This window comes from Marmota monax, unplaced genomic scaffold (assembly GCF_021218885.2).
Source record: "Marmota monax isolate L192 unplaced genomic scaffold, Marmota_monax_Labrador192_F-V1.1 WCK01_AAM20220418_F8-fsc00152, whole genome shotgun sequence".
Classification (NCBI taxonomy): domain Eukaryota; kingdom Metazoa; phylum Chordata; class Mammalia; order Rodentia; family Sciuridae; genus Marmota; species Marmota monax.
This window is the reverse complement of record NW_026694348.1, coordinates 3,238,302-3,260,435: the sequence shown is the minus strand read 5'-3', so window position 1 is coordinate 3,260,435 and position 22,134 is coordinate 3,238,302. Positions and strand designations below refer to the sequence as shown.

At 35.6% G+C, this 22,134-nt stretch overlaps 1 protein-coding gene across 2 annotated transcripts in view; it reads right to left on the bottom strand.

The window, feature by feature from the left end:
- Positions 1-22,134, bottom strand: part of Ube2e2 (ubiquitin conjugating enzyme E2 E2) — a 311,450-nt gene that overhangs the window by 66,144 nt on the left and 223,172 nt on the right. For both annotated transcript variants that reach the window (XM_046467736.2, XM_046467737.2), the window contains exon 4: positions 5,392-5,524. In XM_046467736.2, the coding sequence (XP_046323692.1) occupies positions 5,392-5,524 (133 nt within the window). The remainder of the gene's footprint in view (positions 1-5,391; positions 5,525-22,134) is intronic.

Genomic DNA, 22,134 nt, shown 5'->3' with positions numbered 1-22,134 from the left:
ATAGATCCATTTTGTTTATCATTTTTACCTTTTGACTTTGTTTCTCCTTAATTTTTTACAAGGCAAGACTAGCACAATACCCGTGCAAAAGCCCATTTGGTCTTTTCTCTATTTCAATGAGAAGCCATGATTACATACAGACTCTGATCTTGGCCAACTAGGAACTGAGAACATTCCTTTCTCTCTTCCTCACTATCCTTGGACCAGCCTGAGCAAGTCTACAAAAGGATGGTACCAAGTACAAGTATGAAGACACGAATTGGTGTGAACATACTTTATATACAACCAGAGATTTGAAAAACTGTGTTGTATATGTGTAATAAGAATTGTAATGCACTCCACTGTCATTTATTTTTAAAAAATCAATTAAAAAAATTAAAAATAAGATAGGGAAAAAACTAAAATTAAATGAAACTTTAAAAAATAAATAATAAAATTATCATAACATTAAACTTTTTTTTAAAAAGGGGTGCTACCTTAACAAGAGATCTAGCTCCAACTCTAAGAGGGGGAAAACTCAAAGCAGGAAAAAAAATCAAGGCATCTTGATTACCTATTGAAAAGGAATTGAAATTCTGCAAATAGTCTTAAAATGAAATCAGACCTGCCCACTCTCCATCCAGGATTAAACAAAATAACATCAGGTATAGATATCTAAGCAAGTATATATACATTCAAACAAAGTGGAGAACATTATAATTTTTTTACATGTAGAATATTATTTCCCCATCCCATTTTTCAAGGTGACAATAAAAAATTTTGATTTGTCTTTAAATTTATAGACAATCAACAAAGGGTGCCTATTCCAAGTCTTGATCTGGTTCCATCAGGGGCCTTTTCTTATAACTTGGGAAAGAGCCTGATTTGAGGGTTTTTTTTTTTTTGCTCAGTCTTGCAGAAGGTTTTTATCTTTACAAGGCTATTTGGGTCAACAACACCTCACTGTTCTTAAACTTTCTGACATTCATAGTCTTTCACTGTTTTCTGTTCAATCACTTCTCATTGGTATTTGGGATATTGAAGACAAGAGTATCACTTACGTAGCTCTTTCCTTGGAACAGTCATTTCTCTTTGATAAGTGAGCTGCCATCTTTACCTGGGCTTGACTGCAAACAAGTGCCTCATTTTCCAAAACAGCTGAATATCCCACCCTAGACTCTTTTGTTCATATATGTTCTAAATCCCTGAAGAACATCCTTAGCAAAGGAATTTAGGCTTTTCCATGCTGACAGTAATAATACTGTCATAAATAAACAGTAATAATTTGGAGTGAGGTCACATTCCACAGAGAAAGAAATTCTCAGAGGACGGAGGGGCACAATAAAGTACTTGTTTGAAGTCCCTGCCTTTATAGAAGAACTCATATAGGGATATGTGAGTAGATATATAGGAGAAGCTGAGTATACGTGACCTCTACCAGAACTTATATAACAAAAAGTATAGGTGGCTGAGTTGATCCAACTTGAACAGATTAAGTTGTCTTGGGCAATAAACATTTCACAGGAGACAAGAGCCCTCTAAAACTAGTGAAGTGCACAAGACTATAGAAAGCTAAGGAGAGAGGAATCCTTAACAAATATAACAGCTTTCTGTCAAACAAATGGCTGATTTCCTATTAGATGATAGAAATACTGAATTTGATTTATACCAAATAAAGATGATATTCTTTGTCTTGAAAACACAAAATTCAATTTTGGGTGGTGGTTACACACATATATAGGATGATGTGTACTATTTTAAAAGCATGAAGATGATGACACAGTTTGGTCTACTTTTAATCATCATTTTTATTTCGAATTTTATACATTAAAGGATAGCATGACTTTTTAAGGATTTATCAAAAAGGAGCACAGATCAAAAGTAATATTATTACATACAAAATGCCTTACTTTAGCCCATTCATGGTACTAAGAATGTCTGTTTTGACATAAGTGTGAAAATAATCTGTTAAACATAAAATGACTTCTCCAGTAACTTAGGGCTGGAAAAATCCAGAAATCAGTATCTACTATTCAACACAGATTCAATTCCTCAGCCTCTGTAAATCAGAAACACTGGAGAAAAAGTTGTCAGTTGAAAGAGGACCCTTAGCAAAACTGAAAAAGAGAAAGTTACTCAAGATGTCTTCTAACATTCTTTCTTCTTTATATATCACCTCTTTTTTTTCTACCAAAAACTTGGTTGGAAAATAATCTCATATGATTAATTAAAATCAGAATATAAAACCTAAGAATAAGTGTTCCTTCTCTTAGGGGCACACACAATTTAAATCTTCTCTATCAATGGAGAGTGAAAGGCCTGATTTTGAATTGAGTTTGGATTCCAGCACTGCTACTGAATATAAAACCTAAGAATAAGTGTTCCTTCTCTTAGGAGCACACACAATTTAAATCTTCTCTATCAATGGAGAGTGAAAGGCCTAATTTAGAATTGAGTTTGGATTCCAGTTACTGTTACTGTTTTCTATGTGGTTTGTGTTCCAATTAATCTCCATTGGTCTGTTTTCTGACCCACAAAGCGTGGGTAATCAACATTTATCTTTATAGAAGAGCTACATGGATTAAAGTAATTCAACAATTTTTTACTGAATGCCTACGGATTTAATTAAGCATTGTTGTACATGATGGGGATATAGGAGGGATATCAACATAGACAGAGTCCTTGAACTCACAGAGCTTATATGCTAACTGGAGAAAAGGAAACATAATAAACAAATACATAATATCAGAAGGAACAAGTGCTACAGCAAAAGATCAAATATAATGGAAGTGGTGGGAAACACAGGAAAACTAAGGAGGCTGGGATTTGTCATGCAAAAGCCCCTCTTAAAGGTGACACTGGAGAGGAGACTTGAAGGAGTAATGAAATGAGTCGTGAATTTTCAGCAGTAGGGAGCATATGAATGCTGGAAGAAGGAAGAGCAAATGCAAAACTTTGTGGAAGGAGCAGGCTTAGAGTATTTGAGTAAAGAGTGACAGATGATGGCTTTGAAAGTTATGCTGTAGACAAAGTAGTTTCATAGTTTTTAATTTTATTTTATTGCTTTTATTTAGCAAGCTGGGAATCACTGATGGATTTTAAGCAAAGAATTAACATACTCTGGGGGAAGTTGAGGTTCTTGTAAACATAAGGAGACATTTTTAGGAGTATACTGTCTATAACTTTGAGCTAATCACACTGTGTCTGGAATACCTCATTCACTTCTAAAATGCTCATTTTAAGAAGAACAGACAGTAATAGCCAAGGGGAGTTGTTAGCACTCTTGAGTTTTTTCAAGTCATGCCTTGTGCTGGACATCAGCTGTGCCAATTCATTTCTCCTCTAGGAAGGGGAACATCCTGGCTTTCCTTAGGTGTTCCCTTTCCACAGGTGTAGAAACTCAGATGAGACTTAGAAGGGTTTCTAGAATGTCTAACCAAGAATCTGCTGAACTCTGACTCCAGTGACCACGTCTGTTCCACTATACACAGCTGTCCTGGAGACGTTTACTAATAAAAACAGGGCATGAGAGGAATGTGATATCTGTCCTCAAATGTATCAGGGACTATGGTGTGGGCTGGGGTTAGACTTTATCCTGGATGTCTGGACAGAACAAAAATGGAAACAGGAGAGTTCAATTACAGAAGTAGATTTCTATTCTTTGTGAGAAAAATCGGACCCATATTTAGACAGTCTGCTTTTGAATAGCAGCACATTGGTATGGTCTAAGTTCTCCCTCTTCTTCCTCACTCTATACATCCTTTACTGTAGAGGATGATAGAGAAAGAGAGCTGAAGTGCAACAGTTACTCCAGGTGACCTATGGGCTGGCCAAAAGTAGAATGGGAAGATATTAGGTTCCCATTCAGTAAAGAGAGAAAATAAGTATTAGATTCATTATAGCTTTGTCATGGAAAACCTCCCCAGTGCAAGCTCTGAGTGGTCGTAAGTGCCACCAGCCCTGTCAACTAGGATAAACATATTATATCATGTAGTAAAGATCAAGGTTTTTGGGGTCTCATTTTCCAAGTCACAATCCTGACACTATGATTTGCTTGTTGCATAATGCAGGACAAGTTACTTAGTTTTTCTGTGCTATGATTTCCTCATCTTATATGTAAGGATAATTGTAGTTACTACTTCTTGATTTTGCATTAAAAAAACTGTAAGCACATGAACACACAGAAAGAAGAAAGAAAGAGCAGAGGGAAAAAACGGTTCAAGGAAGTTCAGAAAGTTAGGGTGAAGGCAGGGTATTATTCTTGTGTTTTATAATTATTTACTCCAACTTGCAACTCAAAGTTTATTTCCCTCTGTACTGAACAGTTAAGTCAGGGACACATGAGAATTCTTTCTTAGTAACCAATATATAGAATAAGTGTCCTCTGGATTTTTTCCACTGCCAGAATGGAGAAAAAAATGTGAATGGAGATAATATTCAAAATAGTTAATTACTGACTTACCAGCATTAGAGAGGAATGTCAAGACTTCTTAAAGTATATAATCTCATCTTAACTGAAAGCTTTTCTATTCTGATTATATTGAACTATTTGTATTTTCTTCAGAGACTCAAACATTTTTTCACTAATCAGTTTTACTAATTGGCTAGTATAGGCTGTGTGTGTGTGTGCGTATGCGTGCCCACACACCCATGTGTATGTATGTATTCTCCACCCCATACCCCCCGTGCAGGGGAATGAATGAACCCAGGCCTTGTACATGCTAAAAATGCATTCTACTACTGAGCTACAACCCCAGTCCCATAAATATCTCTCTGCAAAGTTTTTAGTCTCTATGGGTTGTATTTTCTGCTCTAGCACATGTATGTACACTTCACATGAACAGCTGAACTGGGGACACATCAAAGCTTCACAACGGGTACTATAAACTGCCTTGATGAGGCTTCTACTTTTAGTCTGACCTCTAAGCTCGACTCTAACTCCAGCTCCAGGATATGTTTGGATCTCTGGGTTCTAGGGTTGACCTTGGCCCAACTTCATTTCCCTATTTCTACCCATAAAACATGGTGTTTTCTGTTACATTAAAACATGTACCAAGACTGGGGTTGTGGCTCAGTGGTAGCACTTGCCTTATATATGTGAGGCACTGGGCTTGATCTTTAGCACTACATAAAAATAAATAAATAAAATAATGGTTAAAACAAAACATGTACCACAGAAAGAAGATAATGAGAAAGACTGAGAAAAAAGCAATAAAATTTGAGTTAAAAGATGGGACAGGGGAGTAGTGTATAATTTTTTATGTTGGGCTGGGGCTTTCATGTTGTTTCCTTTTACATACTACTAGTCTCAGGAAGTTGTCTATACTAACATATATTCCTAGTGTTTAAGAGTACATATTTACACATATAGCAATACATATTGCTAAAAATGGATGAACACTTCATACTGACCTTTGGGGGTTTAAACGGATAGTCTGGTGAAAAGGTAATGTCAAGAAAGAACACCCCTCCTTCATAGACAGATCCAGGGGGTCCCAATATAGTTGACCTCCACTCATAAATGTTGTCTCCTTTGGGTCCAGCACTGAAATAAGATACAAATAAAATGCACTTAGAAATTACATTGTCTAGAAATTTAAAAATCTATTTACGGTAACAATAAATTGAGAAATTCCATAAAAAACAAAGTTAATAGGTTAATTCTCTGTTATGATTAATGTCAATATCATCATTTTCTCTAAGTGAAATATGCTGGTATTACTTAAATAGAACCAAGAAGATTCTGTTCTATTACTCACAACCTTAAGCCTGTTAGAACAAAAGAGTCCAAGGTCCATAGGCCAGAGGTAGGAACACAAACTGGTTAAGCATGAAATTATTTGTAAAGTCTTTGAAAAGGGGGACACAGTCCTGAGGTCAAAGAGACAAAATTTCCAACCCAGAAAGGCCACTGGAGAACAAAGTCTAAGGCCTTTGCTAATAACTGGTTCATGAAGGTTCATGAAGACATTCATGGCCACCTTTCAGGAGATTGAGATCATATGCAATCGGGAACTTGTTCTTCCCTTTTCTCTACCCTAAGGACTCCTTGGCACCCTACCTTCTCCCCATACATCATGACCAGTGTAGACTATAGAGGATAAGATAAATCATTTTGTTTCAAGACATAAATAAACTATTACCTCTGCCCCTCCCAGAATAGAAATTCCTTAAGGAATAGACTTTGCTTTGTCCTTAGTTTCTAATAAATAAATGTTTGTTGGTAATGACAGGTTAATAGTAAAGCAAGTGAAGTCACATGGCTAGTTGCCAACATGTCTCTGAGTCTCAAAGAAATTCAGTGAGAAAGATAAGGCCCACATGAATCAAGTAATTTTATTAGTTCTCTCAGGTGAAGAGAAGGACAAAATGAGATTAAAATGTAACTTTGTAGGGATTGGAGGCATAGCTCAATGGTATAGCACTGGCCCAGCATGCAGAAGGCCCTGGGTTTGGTCCCCATCACCTTAAAAAAACAACTAATTTAATTTTCCAGTGTTCCTTCTTCTTCATCAGCTACTACCTACATTAATATCTGGAGATTCTCACACCCTGTAGTAAAGTGGACCACCTTATAAAGATACTCTGAAAAGACCTTATTTGCAACAAACATACATAACTTCTTTTCTCTCTTGGTTTAAAATTAGTTCGTATCTACAAAAATGATGTCATTGTTGAGCAGCATATCAAAAGAATTATCACAACTAAGTTCAAATTATTTCAGAAATGTAAGAATGGTTTAATAACAGAAACTTATCAATGCAATTCATCTCACTAACAGATAAAAGTAGAAAATAAAATGATAACATTGGTGGATCAAAAGTTCTTATTAGCCATTCATGATTTAAAAAGTAAAAGCAAAATTTTAAAATCCTCTTTACAAAGTTTCAAATTTATTTAGCCTGATAAAGAACATGTACCAAAACTTCACAGCAACTATTACAGTCAATACTATAATTTGATGGTACTGGGAATTGAACCTAGGGGTACTCTACCACTGAGCTACATCCCCAGCCCTTTTTATTTTTTATTTTGAGACAGAGTCTCTTTTATGGTTTAGATATCAGGTGTCCACCAAAAGTTCATGTGTGAGATAATGCAAGGTTTATAGGTGAAATTATTGTCAGTGTATTAATCCCCTGATAGGAATTAACTTGGTGGTAAAGGTAGGCAGGTAGGATGTGGCTGGAGTACAGCGTCCCTGAGGGCATGACTTTGGGGGTATATATTTTGTTCTTGTAGAGAAGAACTCTCTCTGCTTCCTGGGTGTTATGTTTCCAGCTGCTTTCCCCTGCCACACCCTTTCACCATGATGCTCTGCCTCACCTTGTGCCCCAAGGAATGGAACCAACTGCCTATGGACTGAGATCTCTGAAACTTGAGCCCCAGAATCAACTTTTTCTCCTCTAATTGTACTTGTCAGGTCTTTTGGTCACAGCAACAAAAAAGATGACTAAAACTGTCTAAGCTGGCCCTGAACTTGAGATCCTCCTGCCTCAGCCTCCTAAATCACTGAGATTTTATAGGCATGTGCCTATAGGCATGTCCTCTGATGATGGTAAAATATTTAAAGTGCTCACTCTACACTGAGGAATAAGACAATGATGCCTCCTATCCTCTCCGCTAATATGAACTGTACTAGCTATCACAGTCATTGAAATATGAAACACACAGGAAATTCATATGGACTGGGATGAAAGAACAAAAATGTTAGTATTTACAATATTTATGTTTGCAGGAAAAAAAATCTCCAATATAAAAATATAGTTTACCAAACTTCATAAAAGATTTCAATAAAGTGGCTATATGTAAGATCAATATCCAAATATCAACTTCATTTCAATACACCAACTAAATTGGAAAAAATATATATATTTAAAAAAATTTTTTTAGTTGTAAATGGACACAATACCTTTATTTTATTTGTTTATTTATTTATTTATTTTTATGCGGTACCAGGGATTGAACCCAGTGCCTCATGCATGCTAGGCAAGTGCTCTACCACCGAATCGCAACCCCAGACCCTGGAAAATATATTTTTAAATGAGTAATAATAGTATTAAAAACACAAAGAACCTATGATTAAATTTCATGAAAATATGTTAATCTTTATAGAGAAAAATATATAGCTTATTTAAATAAACACAAGATATTTAAATAAGAGGAGAGATATCAGGTTCCTGGACGAAGGGGAATACTCAGTGTCCTATAGATGCTAATTTTCTCCAAATTATCCATTACAATTCCAATAAAAAGCTTAACAGCAGTTAATAAAAAAAAAAAATTCCAACCATTTTTAAAAAAATGAAAAAGGGCAAATTGATTCTAATATTTGTTTAGAAGTTCAAAAAAATTCCTCAAACTCTCCCACACATATATATGAAAATCTAATAGGGCTGGGAAAATAGTTTTTTATTTGGAAAATAGAGGAAATGCATTTCTGGCTTCAACAGACAAACAAAAATCTGTTTCTTGTACATGGATTAGACACTTAAATGCAAAAGTCAAAATTTTAGAATTTGAGTGAAGATAGTGACAGGGTTGAGAAACAATATTTAGAATGTTTTAAAAAAACTGAGAAACAATACTTGGATCACACAAAACTGAACAATTTTTGTGTTCAGAATGTATAAATTCTTATGATAAGAAAAAGACTAGTAATCCATTAGAAATGAATAGACATTTCCAAAAAGAAGAAACATGAATGAAATGTTCAATTCATCAAAATCAGGGAAGTGAGGTTTAAAATCCAACTTAATAATATCATTTTATAAAGTATACAGGCAAAAATAAATGTCTAACAAAACCAAGTATTAATGAAGTTGTGGGAAAACAGAACTCCTGTACACTGCTGATGAGCATGTTTAATCACTTTGGACAAGAATGTGGGTTTATCTTCATAAAAAAAATAGTAAAATTTTGTCATTTGCAGTAATATAAATGGGGAATAAAGGACATTATGTTAAATGAAGTAAGTCAGGCACAGAAAAACACAAACTGCAAGTTCTCGCTTACATGTGGAAGCTAAAAACTTGATCTCACTGAAGTAGAGAATAGAATAGTGGTCACCAGAACCTAAGAAGGGAGTGGAGAGAAAATGGTTAATGGCTAAAGAACTGCAATTGGCAGGAGAAATAACTTTTAATGTCCTATTGCACAGTAGAATAACCACAGTTGACAACAATTAATTGAATATTTTGAAGTAGTAGAAGAGAATTCTGAATGGTCCCTACAAAAAGAAATGACAATTGTCTGAAATGACAGATATGCCAAATTATCTTGATCTGATCATAACACATAATATAAACGTTCTTTATATATGTTGAATTTTTATATAAAGAAAAAGTGTGTTCAAAAATTTCACAAAAAATGCTGTGTGAAAAAAGCAAGTTACAGCCTATGTACAGTATGATCCTACTATATAAATTAAAAGTAAACCCACGGCTGGAGATGTAACTCATGGTAAGAGCATCTGCCTAGTATGAGTAAGATACTGGGGTTTGATCCTCAACACTACAAACTAAAAAAAACAAACAAAAATCCCCAGATCCTCACTGCCTTACTGTATAAATATATGGATCATGAATAAATATCTACGTCAAAAGTCTTATAAGAAATGGACCGGAATCCAGGTATGGTGGTGCATGCCTATATTCCCAGTGGTTTGGGAGGCTGAGGCAAAAGGATCACAAATTCAAGGCCAGCCTCAGCAATTTAGTGAGATCCTGCCTCAAAATAAAAAATAAAAAAGCTTAGTGGTTAAGTGCCCCTGAGTTCAACCTCTAATTGCGGGGGGCGGGGGGGGGGGGGGAGACTGGAAACAAAGTTAAACTTAAAGTAGTAACAATGATTGTACAAAGAACAAGGGGTAGTGTGGAGGAAGAAGACGAAGGGAAAAAAGATTTAGAGATGAAATGAAGCAGAGTTCAATTTTATTTCAATTGTTTATTTCTCTTATATGAAACAGATAAGAATAAAATCAAATCAAAGTTATCCTAACTTACTCCAATGGGCTGAAATACACTGCAAACCAATGGGGCAAGTGACCAGAACACAGCATTTCTGCCTGCTCTTCTTCCTTACCTACTTCTCCTGAAGTTGGCAACCAGGCATAAGCGGAATATATTCAGCTTAGATGACAATGAAGCTTTGGTAACAGCAGCTTCTTGTTGCCAGACAAGTTTGCTCATTCAGATGAATAAACACAGGCTTAAACCCTGAGCTATAATTAGACCCAATATAGATAGATAAGTTTATCAGAAGGAAGAGCTTAAAAGTAAAGTATAGGTTTATAGTTACAACATTACCTCAGTGTAGATGGAGAAATTTAGTTAAAAACATACACACAGAATGCACAGCTATGAAACAGTACGAACAAAACACATTTCTCAAACATCAAGATATAATTTCCCCAAGTCACTCTGAGCAATTAAAGATGATCTTTCAAAAATGATAACCACAGTTAGTTGTAGAATGTAGATTAAATAAGGAGTTACTTAATAGTGTAGGTCAAGGAAGGGGCCCGAAAGTAGGAGACAGGAGATGCCTCAAAACCTCAGCAAGGAGGGAAACATCTGTAGATAATCTAGTGGCCATTCCAAATTCTATCTAATGCTTAATCAAAACTCCAAATTTTATTGGTTCTCTCAAGTCAGTCAATTGTCTATGCAATTACGAACAGAGGGTGAAAATACCACAGCTATAGGGCTTGGTGGTGCACACCCTGTAATCCCAGTGGCTCAGGAAGCTGAGGCAGGAGGTTTGCAAGTTCAAAGCCAGCCTCAGTAACTTAGTGAGGTCCTAAGCAACTAGGTCAGTCCCTGTCACTAAATAAATTACAAAAAAGGGCTGGGGATGTGGCTCAACAGTAAAGTGTCCCTGGGTTCAATTCCCAGTACCAAAAAAAAAAAAAAAAAAAAAAAAGTTGGTTTATGCTGCTAAGGTGTATATATTTTTTTTAAATTTTTATTATTGGTTGTTCAAAACATTACATAGTTCTTGACATATCATATTTCATACATTTGATTCAAGTGGGTTATGAACTCCCATTTTTACCCTGTATACATATTGCAGAATCACATCGGTTACACATCCACTGTTTTACATATTGCCATACTAGTGTCTGATGTATTCTGTTGCCTTTCCTATCCTCTACTATCCCCCCTCCCCTCCCCTCCCCTCCCATCTTCTCTCTCTACCCCATCTACTGTAATTCATTTCTCCCCCTTGTTTTTTTTTTCCCCTTTCCCCTCACTTCCTCTTATATGTAATTTTGTATAACAATGAGGGTCTCCTTCCATTTCCATGCAATGGAAATTTTAAAGAAATATTTAGCCAGTAGCAACAAACTAGTTTGATGTTTTAAAATGTATACAAAACTAATATTACCTCAATAATTCACATTCTGAGTCCTAGCCATCTGTCTTCTATTACCTTAGGAGTGGTATGTCTGGGCTAGTTATAGTGGTGCACACTTGTACTCTTAGTTACTGGGAAGGCTGAGGTAGGAGGACCCCAAGTTCAAGACCAGCTTGGGCCACATTCAGTGAGATCCTGTCTTTAAAAAAAAAAGGGGGTGGGGTGGGGTGGGGACTGCAGTTGTATTTCAGTAGTAAAAGCTGAATAGATGCTATTTATATTATTAGGTTAAATCTTGATAATTTTGATGACATAACTAGTAGAAATCAAAGGGGACTGAGGCATTTAAAGTCAGTATTGACAGAAGAGGCTAGCTAAAAATAAGGTTTAAACTTCACCATGTATTTATAAATTCAAGCTTACTGTACAGCACGTGGGAATTCTCTCTCTCTCTCTTTCTCTCTCACACACACACACACACACACACACACATCAAGTACAGAAGTATAGCCATTCCTTGTTATCCACAAAGATCAGTTCCAGAAAGCCCTCATGCACCAAAATCTGTGGATGTTTCAATCCATTACATAAAATGACTTAATACTTACATGTAATCTACATAAACCCTCCTAAACACTTTAAATCATTTCTAGATTACATACAGTGCCTAATAAAATGCAAATGCTAAGTAAATAATATTGCTTAGGAAAAATGATATGAAAAAAAGTTTCTACAAGTTTAGTACAGACATAATGCTACTACCCCCATCCAAAACTTTCAATTTGTTAGTTGAAGACCAGGATATGAAGCCCAAGAGTAAGGAGGAATGACTATATCTTGTCTAAAAAAGCAGGTGTGCAGCCGGGCATGGTGGTGCATGCCTGTAATCCCAGTGGCTCGGGAGGTGGAGGCAGGAGGATCACAAGTTCAAAGCCAGTCTCAACAACTTAATGAGCTGCTAAGCAACTCAGTAAGACCCTGTCTCTAATAAAATACAAAATAGGGCTAGGGATGTGGCTCAGTGGTCAAGTGCCTGAGTTCAATAACTCCCCACCCCCCAAAAAAAGAGCAGATGTGCAGTTCCAGCAAGTCAAAATCAAACTTAGTAAAAATGGTTTTCACACTGAGGGACTGACCTAAAACTGACAGGGATGGGATGGTGAGAAGAAGACAGTACAAGGGGATTTTTCAGAAGTACTAGTAATCCCTGTTTACATGTCAGGCACTGTAATTGAATTCATCCCTTCTAGCAGAAAGGCACATTTTTCACACCTAGATGAATATGCTTCACATGTGTCCAAAGTTTCTTTGGAAGTGAGTTGCAGGAATATTGAGCTCTGGCTTACAACACAATGTGTCTCTCTAGTATCAGACTGGAAGGAAAGGGTAGTTCCCACCTTTTAAAAGAAAATATTAAGGCATGACCCAGGATCAGTTACAGATGAAGATAAGAAAGGCAGTCAAAAAGGGGAAATGCCACGATACTGTTTGATTAAAATGAGAAAAAGCATGCAGGGGTGGGAAATTTAAGGGAGAAAATATTTTAGGGTTCTCAAGGCTATGGGGTGACTTGCTGCAAAAGCCACTGGCGATTTTTTGCCTTCATTTCATTAGAACTCTCACCTGCTACCACACACTGAGTTTTGAAAAATTCTCTTCTCCAAGAATCTCTGGAGGTCTCCCTCTGACGGTACTATTCCAATTTCTCTGCCTTCTTCAGTGACACCTTTTCCATGTCTGCCTCTCTAGAGGTTGTACACTCGGCTACCTTTGTCTTTTCATTTTCATTTTGTGTATCTCATTATCCACCTTTGACAATCACCCAAACAATGACGGTATTTCTAATCTAGTTAGAAACTTGAAAATCATCCTTTTGCCATCATCATTTGATTTTTAAAAAAATAATTAATATTTTATACTTTTTTGTCAGCCAGTGTTTAATAAATGGGAAGGCTATTTACCCTCAAGAATAGTTTCCAGATTTGAGATGTAAAGGTGAAAAAAAAAAAGATTATGGCTATTAGTTACCTTCCATCAAATATTAAAGTCACGACTGCAATCTACTTTATACTCTTTGTTAACACAAACAACTCAGCAAGGAAGAAACAAGAAGAGGTGTCTATATTAAAAAAAATAACAACTAGCTAATAATCATAATACTTCCTCTCCCAAGGGAAGAAATTTTAATGAGAAAAAGACCCTATTATGAGTCATTGAGAAAGGAAGGCTTTCACTAAGTCCATGACACCCCTAGGCTATCCTGCTTCTTTATGCATTTACATATTTGTACACGCAAGTGATTTTAATATTCTCAATGCATGATATATTGCAGTGAACGCACAACTATGTAACAGACTTGAAATTTTAAGAGACATAACTGAATGTGAGCAAGGACAGGTAAAGAACCTGGGAAGGAGGAAGGAAAACTATAGGGTAACACTATGTATTATTCTTTTTCTTTTAAACTACATTTTTGTAAGTCACATTCACTTATAAGTACCAAGAGAAGACACAGAGTCAAAAACAACCAAATCATATTTTTTTTGTATACATAGGTTGTTAGAAATAATCGAACATAACTTTTCTACGTTCATATGTGAATATACTACCAGTGAAACTCCACATCATACACAACCACAAGAATAGGATCCTAATTAGAATAAGTTATACTACATGTATGTATAATATGTCAAAATCTACTCTACTGCCATGTATATCTAGAAAGAACAAATAAAAAAGGAAGTTAGAAGTACAAAGGGTCTGGAAATCATGTATTTCAACTTTTTCAGAACATAGAAGCAAACACTAGAAATGAACTAGAATTCCTTTGATTTGAATAAGTAGGTATAAAAATCAATGAAAATTACTTAAAATATAGAATCATAGATTTTTTTAACCCTTCAATTACCTTAAAGGACCCTAGAAATGAGTTAACAGGCAGCTTTTCAACTTTTATATCCTCCTTTTCCAACATATCATTGTCTTCTACCACCAATAAAATCGATCCACTTTAGCAGTAACTCTCAGCATGTACACAGGAGAAAAGGAAGGAATAATCAGAAAAACTGAAAACTACTCTTTCACCACTTTCATTCAAAGCCTTCATTTCAAAATTGATAAAACTGAGGATCAGCTTTGCCCAATGCCACACCCATATAAGAAAGCTTGATCCCTCAAATCCTGCAGTGGCGGCTCTTATTCTGCCCATTTATGTATGAAAACTCAAGAAGAAACTGGATGGTTACCATTATGATAAAGTTCCCTGTTTAAGATAGAAGACCAGGTATCTGGATACCTTTTAATTCTGGGCTGTCTCAAAGATTTGTTAAACAGTCATTTAAATTTCACTTACCAGTTATTTTTAATTTTTTAGCTTTTCAAAGTAGAAACTCAGCTGGGTGTTCTGGCACATGCCTGCAATCCCAATTTAAGAGGGCGAGGCAGGAGGATTTCAAACTGGAAACCAGCGGAAGCAACTAAACAAGACCCTGTCTCAAAATAAAAATTTAAAAGGGCTGAGGATGTAGCTCAGTGGTAAATCACCCTTGGGTTGAACCCTCAGTATCCCCCTCACAACAAACAAACAAGAAAAACTCAGTGACAGTATTTGAATTACTTTCCTCATTTCTTTAGCAAGCCTACCACTTCTTCCTGAAACACTACTTTTGTTGCCCACCTCCCACCCAAAGTCTTGTGCCTTTTTTAGCTCATTTCTGTGTGAGAAATGAAAGTCCTCAGGGTAAACTACATTTTTTAAAAGTCACATTCACTTATTGTAAGTCACATTCACTTATAAGTACCAAGAGAAGTCCAGGAGTCAAAAAGAACCAAATCATATTTTTTTTTGTATACATGGGTTGTTAGAATTAATTGGACAAAACTTCCAGAGCTTCTAGAAAATAAACTTGTACTCTAAGAACAATTTTGGCATGTGAGCTAGCCAATGTAGCAAGTAATGTTTCTTTATGATTTAACTCCCGCCCCCCACATGTCAGACAGGAAGGCTGTAGAGTTTTAATGTGTCTACTGATATTATCTGCAGTATAAACAAGCTTTTGACAAGAATGCAAGCTACTGCTGCCCCTACAAAAGTCTGAAGCCAAATCTCTTCTCAAAAATTTTAATTTCTCAAAATGTTACCATTCATAAATTATAGAATACAAAGATTACAGGTATCATTCTAAATGTAACTTTATTACTTTTTAACATTTACAGTGTATCAAAAATAAAAACTCCATTTAAAAGTTAAGCTGAAGTGGACCTTAGATTCAGCTAGCTTCCTTTGGGTAGTTAAAATCCCATTATTTAGATACAGAATTACGATCAGGGCAATCTGTTTCCAAGGCTGAATAGAAGCCCCCTATGGGTTCTTTAGATGGCCTTTTAACCACCCTTCCTCAGGGAGTAGCCATGAGGGTGAAATCTATTGTTAGGTTCTGAAAAAGACACAGGCCCTCACTGATTAAGGCCCTTAAGGCCCTATCTAGCCTGCAGCCTCATGGTCTTCTTCCCCAGCCCCCCTTAAAAACCCTTTGCTGGAATGAGCCTGAGAAGGAACTTTGAAAATCTAGCTCCTGTATCTTCTTCAGGACCACCCTTGAATAAAGCTAACACTTATCTACCAATATTGGTACTTGAGCAGCAGAAAGGTGGGACTTTTGATTCTGGAAATATCCATAAAAAGCAAATTAAGAGATATTATGGTCTGAGGAAAACATGCATGTTCTAACATCATCTAAACACTTAAAAATTTAGCTAACTATATAATAGTTATTCATCAATTTGTTTAATCTCTGAATAGAGTTGACTACTTAATTTTTTGAATTTTTATTTTTATTTTTGGTACTGAGGATTGAGCCCAAAGGCACTTAACCATAGAGCTACATACATCCCAAGTCCTTTTTACTTTTTATTTTGAAACATGGCCTCACAAAATTGCTGAGAATCTCACTAAGATGCCAAGGCTGGCCTGGAACATGTGACCCTCCTGCCTCAGGCTCTGGAGTTACTGGAATTACAGGTACACAACTCACTGCTCCTGGCTGAGTCAACCACTTTCATTTGCACCATTTTTTTTACCCTTCACTATAACTATGTGAGATGGGATAATTCTCAAATGAGATTGCTTTGCTTACATTTTTTTCCTTAAATTTCTATTTTAATACCATAAAACTATATTCCCTAATACCTTACAGTTGATTTCATTAAATTAGGCTTTGTTAAAAACAAAACAAACACCAACAAACAAATCAGGCCCTCAATGACATACACAGATAATTTTTCCTTCTTCCCTTCAGCCCATAAGGAAAAGTCAGGAAGACAGGTGTTTTTTTTTTTGGTCCACAGGCTAAAGAACAGGTAGGAAACATGGCACAGATATCTTTTTTTTGTTTGTCTGTTTTGCCTCTAACTTATAAAAATATGTTCTTTTTAGATATACATGACAGTACAGAGTGTATTTGGTTGTACATGACATGGAGTTACACTGGTTATACATTCGTATATGAACACAGGAAAGTTATGTCTGATTCAGTCTACTGTCTTTGCTATTCCCATCCCCCTTTCCTTCTCTCCATTCCCCTTTGTCTAGTCCAATGAACTGCTATTCTTCCATCCCTGCAACCCAAGCCCCCCGCCCCCCCATTGTGTTAGCATCCACATATCCTACAGGATATCAGAGAGAACATCTGGGCTTTTGTTTTTTGGGGGAGGATTGGCTCATTTCACTTAGCAGGATAATCTCTAGTTCTGTCCATTTACCAGTAAATGCCACAATTTCATTCTTCTTTATGGCTGAGTAAAAGATAACTCTTATCTGCTCCACAGAGAAAGCTTGAAAGGTATTTGACTAAACTCTGGGGGTTCCTGCTGCAAGTGCTACCCCAGCTGGAAGTGAGTTTTAAAGAAACTAGCCATACAGAACACCTTGGTGGAAAAAAGGATGATAGGTAACCAAGCAAAAGACTTAAGACGTTTACTTTTTGGCATTTGGTATAGTCACAAAATGTATTTTCCTTAATAAAATAAGTCATCCATTCTCCTCATCATTTGTGTCAATAATTCTACCAGGCATCCTCCAAGAGTTTACAAAATCCCTGACTGCACACCTGTAAAGGATATGTGTGTGGTTCTATATATATGCATTCATACATACATATATATTTTTATTTCACCAAATTTAAGGCCTTTTCTTCTACTTGTGTTCACAAACCTTATATCTTATCAAGGGAAGCAAATGATATAGAAACACTATGTTCTTTTCAATGTTCACAAGAACAGTTATGACAACATTTTCAATGATGTTACAGTCTACTATTTAACAGTTTGCTGTCTAAGGAAGGTCTATTATGCCCCATCTTTCATCTGAGATTTTGTAGTCTGCTCTTGTAAAATGTCTATAGAAGTGACTTCTAGCACTTGACTTGGTGATTTAATATCATACAAAGTTCATTGGTCATGGTATCTCCATCAATTTTTCTACCATAGCTATTATTGCCTTTCAAATTTCAGCCTTTGCCTTCTCTCTTTGTAAGCAAAACAGATTTTATAGAAGATCTGATATTTAAGAACCACCAATTTGTAGTATCTCTGTCAGCAGAGATTCGGTGATTTTTGCTTTTGGCAGTTCTGCAATGGTAGAAACAATTTACACTGCCCATCCCCATCTTGTAGTGTGTGCTAATACCTTGGACTGTTGGCTTCAAAGCAGATTTAATTTATCCACTTCTCAGTTTGCATTAACCTTTTAAAAATAAAGCCCAGCTGAGGCTGCTATAAGAAATAAACTGAAGAATGAATAATTAAAAACACCTCCCAGCCTTAGAAAGACCAATCCCTAACCATTAGGAGGGATTTAATTGTGACTGAACTAAGCATTATAAAGGCTAATTGTACTCTTTACTATCTGAAACAAATGCTAAGGACATAGTCTGACTATAGTATATGAAAAGCAAAGCTCTGAAAGCATCAAGTAATTAGTTCTAATGAAAAAGTAAGGGTAGTCTGATTCCTAAAAAAAAAAAAAAAACAAAAACAAAAAAAAATTTCTTCTCAAGATGGGTACTCATTGTCTACAAACAGAAAAAATAACAACTACTTATAAAAAAAAAAACACTATTATTCATTTGATGCAGATGAACTATCTAACGCAGCCTTTGAAAGGACAGAAAGTTAAAGCTGAAACAAAAGGTTGAGAATAGAATATATTACAGAAAAGACCTACTGCTTTTGATTCTGTCAAGTGCTATGCCAGCTGGGCTTTTTTGCTTTGATGGATTTAATTTTCCTTTGGGAAAATCAAAACCAAAAGCACATATGTCATATTTATGTATTAGGATTACAAAACAGTCATTGATATTTTATACCCTTATTAAAACTTTTTATCTAATATTTTCAAATCAAAGATCAATGGTCGTTTCTAGACCCCCCCAAAAAGAGCACAATTTCCCCCTAAATCAAAGAGCGTAGTTTGTTTCTCTCATTATTGACTTAATATGTTTAATTTTTCTCACACTAAAAGGTTTTTTTCTTATGCTCATTTTTATTTCGCCAAATTTAAGGCCTTTTCTTCTACTTGTGTTCACAAACCATTTTGTCAGTGTCCTAATAAAATTTCAGGTATAGTCTTGGAAAGTTAGAGAAGTAGAAATTTTTTTTCTATACAATGTGATTTTATGAATTTTTTAAATGACTTATTTTCCATTTTTATTTTCAGTCTCTTGATCTTCTAATTTCATACATTTATAACTTAAAGATAATTCTCTGCATATAATAAATAAAAGGATGATTAAATGAGAACAGAATAGAGTTTGCTGTTTATTAACTTGTTGCCTGTCTTTTGTAGATTCGGAGTCCCTTGAGGGCAGGCACTCTATCTTATTCAACTTTGCATCCTGGGTAGCTGTAACAGGTTTAGAACAACAGATACTCCCAGAACATTGTGATTGTGTGAATTCACAAAGAAGTGACACTTGTAATACTGACCAAAAAGTGCTGAGGATAGAGTAGGTACTGAATAACTAGATTATTTGGGTGTACGGTGAGTAGTTTTTTTTTTTTTAAATACAACTTTTGCTTTAAAAGTCTTAGGTTTACAAAAATACTACAAAGATTGTAGAGTTCCCCTACACTCTACACCAAATTTCTCCTATTACTAACATCCTACTTTATTAATATAATATATTTGTCACAATTAATGATTAACTAGAGTTTGTACTTTATTCAGATTTCCTTAATTTTACCTAATGTCCTTTTTCTATTCCAGGATCCCAGCCAGGATACCACAGTACATTTAGTAACTGTCTTGGTCTGCATTCTGTTGCTATTATTACAACACCACAGACTGGATAAATTATAAAGAAAGAGGTTTATTTTGGCTCAAGGTTCTGGTTCAAGGTTGAAGGATTGCCTCATCTGGTAATAGCCTTTGTGATGGCAGAGTCCCAAGAGGTACAGTAGGGCATAAAATGGCAAGAGACAGGAGTGCTCTAGTGATCTAGCCAAACTGGCTTTTATAGCAGATCCACTCAAAATAATCCATCAATGTATAAATCACATGAAGCAGTTACTCCACTTATGAAAGTAGTGCCCTAATTGCCTCTTAAAGGTCTCACCTTGTTTCAAGTCTTAATATTTCATATGGGGATTAAGTTTCAATAGTAGTTGTGGAGGAGATAAACCATCTTCAAACCATGGCAGTAGCCATGTCTCCATAGGTTCCTTTCTTTTTAGAATATGATAAAATAAAAACTTGAAAATCTGAGTCAAAGGTATATGGTAATGTTCTAAACTGTCTTTGCAATTTTCCTGTAAATCTATAGTTATTCCAAAATAGTTAACTGAAGAAATTAATACGAAGAGTGACATTTTCTTTCATTTTTCATTAATGAAAATTTCTGTATGTACAGCTTGAACAATGCTTAAGGTTTAAATGAAAATATATGATTATTCATCCACTTCTGTACATGGAGGTTTTCCTGAAATATTGACAAATGTTTCATGTTAGCTATATTCTAATTCTATTAATTAGTAATATGATAATAATCACCAGTAGTGTTAGTAACTTATCAACATTTAAACTGTTTTTCTGTGTGTGTGTGGCAGGGTAGGGGGAATGGGATAAGAAGGAAAGACAGTGAGAAGTGTGAGGCGAGATGAGGTTGGGGGCATTTCAACTGGGATATTTTGATGTACACTCAAGTTAAATTGTCTAAATTTTGTTTGTTTGCTCCTTAGACCCTGTCCCTTCCAGGATGTTAGTTTTAAAATTTTTTTACTAAATTGCCTGAAAATGGATACAGCATAAAAATTAGCAGGGATGCCAATGACAACTTTCCAGTGTCACAGGTCATGATAGTTTAGGAACACAAAATACCTTCCTTAATCAGTGGATAAAGATGTGGAGGAGCTGTGACATTCCAGATTTTATCTGAAGCAATGTGTCAACTGAGTACTCAACAGATATAATATAAAAACCCTAAAATTAGCCAGGAGTTGGCCAGTGGTCACTATCAATTCTGTAAAGTAGGCCACATTTCTGTCTTCTTGTCCATTCCTGTAGCTTTTTATAAGCAAGCAGCACAGAATAAGTCACTATCAACACCATGGCTCCAACATAATAACATTCCTGGTAGCTGTTAAAATCCACTTTTTATACTATACTCTCAAAGTTATCTTCCTTCCTTGTATATTTGCCTGTCAAATGTCTGGTCATGTAGCTCAGTATAGAATGGAAATTATTAATAATAATAAGGTTTAAGGAGAGACTTGAAAAGGAAGTGGGACTAACTAAGCAACAGTCACTCCAACAATTACCTCTTCATTATGTCTTGGGTGTATACAGACAGAGGAAGATAAAGAAGAAGAGAAAGAAAAAAAGGGGGAAGAAAAGAAATAGGAAATAAATTAGGAGTAAAAGATAGCTGTTTGGAGCTAGGTGTAGGGACACGTATCTATAATCCTAGCTTCTCAAGAGGCAGAGGCAGGAGGATCCTGAGTTCCAAGCCAGCCTGGGCAATTCAGCAGCACCTAAAGAAATGCAGGGTGGGGTTGGGGGCAGGCAGTGGAGATGGCTAGGAAAGTAGCTCAGTGATAGAGTGCCGTGGGATGAACAATCCAAAGTTTTGTTCCATGGAACATACATCCTAGAGATGGGAAGAAAATAGTAAGTGAATATATACAATTAAACAAATATACACGTAACATGTGCATGCACATACACATAACGTTTGATAATTAGAAATAATAATAAGAGGGCAGAGTTGGTGAAATGTGTGATTCTAAATTATTATTATAAATAAACAAGTAAACCTCTCTAAAACACATATGTAGAACACTTAAGTATTACTTTCTGAAATTTCTCTTTCCCTCCTCACGCTGCCCCCTGCCCCTTTGTTTTTGCAGTGTTAGAATAAAAACCAGGGGCTCACACTTCCTAGTCAGGCACTCTACCATTGAGCAACATTTCCAGCCCAGCTCTACATTCTAAAATTTTCCACTCTAAAAACTAATCATACAAAAGCTCCTAAAATTATATTAGTACATAATAAATTGTTTTCTCTGTGGAGTAATATTATTTAGTTGTATATTCACAGTTGGTTAAGGGTTTGCACAATATCAAGAGAAATTCTCTCCTAATTCATGTAACAGTTCTTTCTATTTTAGGCTAACCATTTATTCATTGCAAACACAATTAGACTGTTTAAGACCACAGCATACTAAGCATTCACAATGTAATTTTTTAAATGATAATTTAACAATGACAATTATTTAGTTCAAGAGAATATTAAAATAAAGACA